This window comes from Amphimedon queenslandica, unplaced genomic scaffold (genome assembly GCF_000090795.2).
Source record: "Amphimedon queenslandica unplaced genomic scaffold, v1.1 AMPQUscaffold_12564, whole genome shotgun sequence".
Taxonomy (NCBI): Eukaryota; Metazoa; Porifera; class Demospongiae; order Haplosclerida; family Niphatidae; genus Amphimedon; species Amphimedon queenslandica.
In genome coordinates this window covers 10,688-12,470 of record NW_003547199.1, presented here as the reverse complement: position 1 = coordinate 12,470, position 1,783 = coordinate 10,688, and the positions used below count along the sequence as shown (strand labels likewise).

The 1,783-nt window shown below is 33.8% G+C and overlaps 1 protein-coding gene across 1 annotated transcript in view; it reads right to left on the bottom strand.

Moving 5' to 3' along the window:
- Positions 1-1,777, bottom strand: part of LOC109587452 (uncharacterized) — an 8,957-nt gene extending 7,180 nt beyond the window's left edge. Inside the window, exons 1-5 of the mRNA XM_020003693.1 lie at positions 1,661-1,777; positions 1,523-1,606; positions 1,310-1,401; positions 1,071-1,240; positions 718-996 (exon numbers count right to left, since the gene is read on the bottom strand). Of these exons, the coding sequence (XP_019859252.1) occupies positions 718-996; positions 1,071-1,240; positions 1,310-1,329 (469 nt within the window). The 5' untranslated portion in view covers positions 1,330-1,401; positions 1,523-1,606; positions 1,661-1,777. The remainder of the gene's footprint in view (positions 1-717; positions 997-1,070; positions 1,241-1,309; positions 1,402-1,522; positions 1,607-1,660) is intronic.
- Between the last annotated feature and the right edge of the window lie 6 nt (positions 1,778-1,783).

The window sequence follows — 1,783 nt, the reverse complement described above, 5'->3', positions numbered from 1 at the left end:
CATTTGGGCCAGTGTAGCTACATGAAGTATACAACTGCTGCTTAGAATCTTCTACTATATCTGTAATAAAAATAATATGAGGCCATTATTACATCAATATTTATAATATCAAAACATGTACAGGTATATACATGGACAGTGAAAGGAGGATTCCTTTTCTAACAATTTTTCATTATAATACCCTTTACAATAATAATAATACATGGTATTTTGTCGAAAATGGCTAAAAGAAAATTCTCAATTTTTATAATTTTTTCTGATACACATACATGCTCTTATGTTGTGTAGTTGATTCCGATCAAAATTGGATTTTTAACAAATTTTTAAAGTTGCTCCAAAATTGGGTAAAAGTCCCTGTACTATATATAGTACATGGTCCCGGGCCAAATTTCGCCAAAATTAAAAAGGAGAGAATTTGTCATTTTTACAATTCTTTCTGATACATATACATGTTCTTATGTTGTGTAGAGAGTTAGAGCCAGTTCCAGTCAAAAAATTTGATTTTTTTATAATTTTAAAAAGTGGCTCTAAAATCGGGCCAAAGGCCATGAACAGGATATGTACATGTACATGTATGTATAGGATTATATTTTAATACAATAGCTAGAAAAGAACTCATCATTTTTGCACTTTATTTTGATACACACACGGATTTAAAAATAAAATTAGAACATTCTATTTCCTCATTCCCCTCCTCCTTTCCTCTCTCTCTCTTACGTTTAGAACACTTTGCTGCAAATGGTAGACTCAACTGGTTACAACCAGTGGTGGTACATGGTGTTGAGTTATTTGCCTTCAGTTGTTGCTGGAGTTTAACTAAGTGCTGGTAGTGAGATCTGTTTGTGTCCTTCAGTTCTTTTTTAGTGTACAGGTCAAGTGTTGCTGTTACTCTCTTTAATTTTTGCTTTCTTTCAAGGAGACCTTGTTCCAGTGTCCTCTTTCTGTAGCAGCGATAAGCAATGTCATGTTTATTGCCACCTTCTGATGGTAATAAAGCTGTGATGAAAGAGAGAGAGAGAGAGTAAAATTATAATTATACATGTAACTTTTCTTTCCTCTTTAATCCTTGCCTTTTTCTCTGGCTCCTCCTACTGCCTGCCATTCTTGTAAGAATCTTCGTCTTCTCTCTTGTAAGAGGTAGCCGAGACGAGACAGCTGTCCCATGTACAGCATACGGAGTCTCTCCATTTTCCCTTTGTAGATAGAGAGTGCTTCTTGCTCAGTCCACACTCCAGCTGAACTACATAGAAAGGAAAAAATGGAATATTAATTTCATATTTCATATAAAAATGGGTACTATCCCTCTTACTCTAATGGGAAGTTGTCCATGCTAAGTACATATTCAGAGTCGCTCTCATTCTCTCCTTTCCAAGTTACTTCAACGTGTGGCTTGTCTATTTTCTATTTGAGTAAAGCGATCAAGCAATCAAAACAACAATAATTAAAAATATAATGTAAAAACAGCACAAAAAAATAATGAGAGAGAGAGAGGGATAATTATAATAAATTAATGAATACACACATTGTCAGGTACAAATTGTCTGGACAGTTAGAATTGCTGTTTGAGACAATAGTGTAGAATCTATGTCACAGTAAATTGAGTTGACTGGAAAAATAAATATACTCAATGGAAGCAATGCATTACAATAGTCTGACTGACTTCATTATAATCCTTTATTAGTATATTAGCAACACCTCGTGATGCCACAGTATCATAATCATTTAAGAGCTCAACAAGCCATAGAAATAATGATCCATTAAAAGTAATGGCATTTTTCAGTTC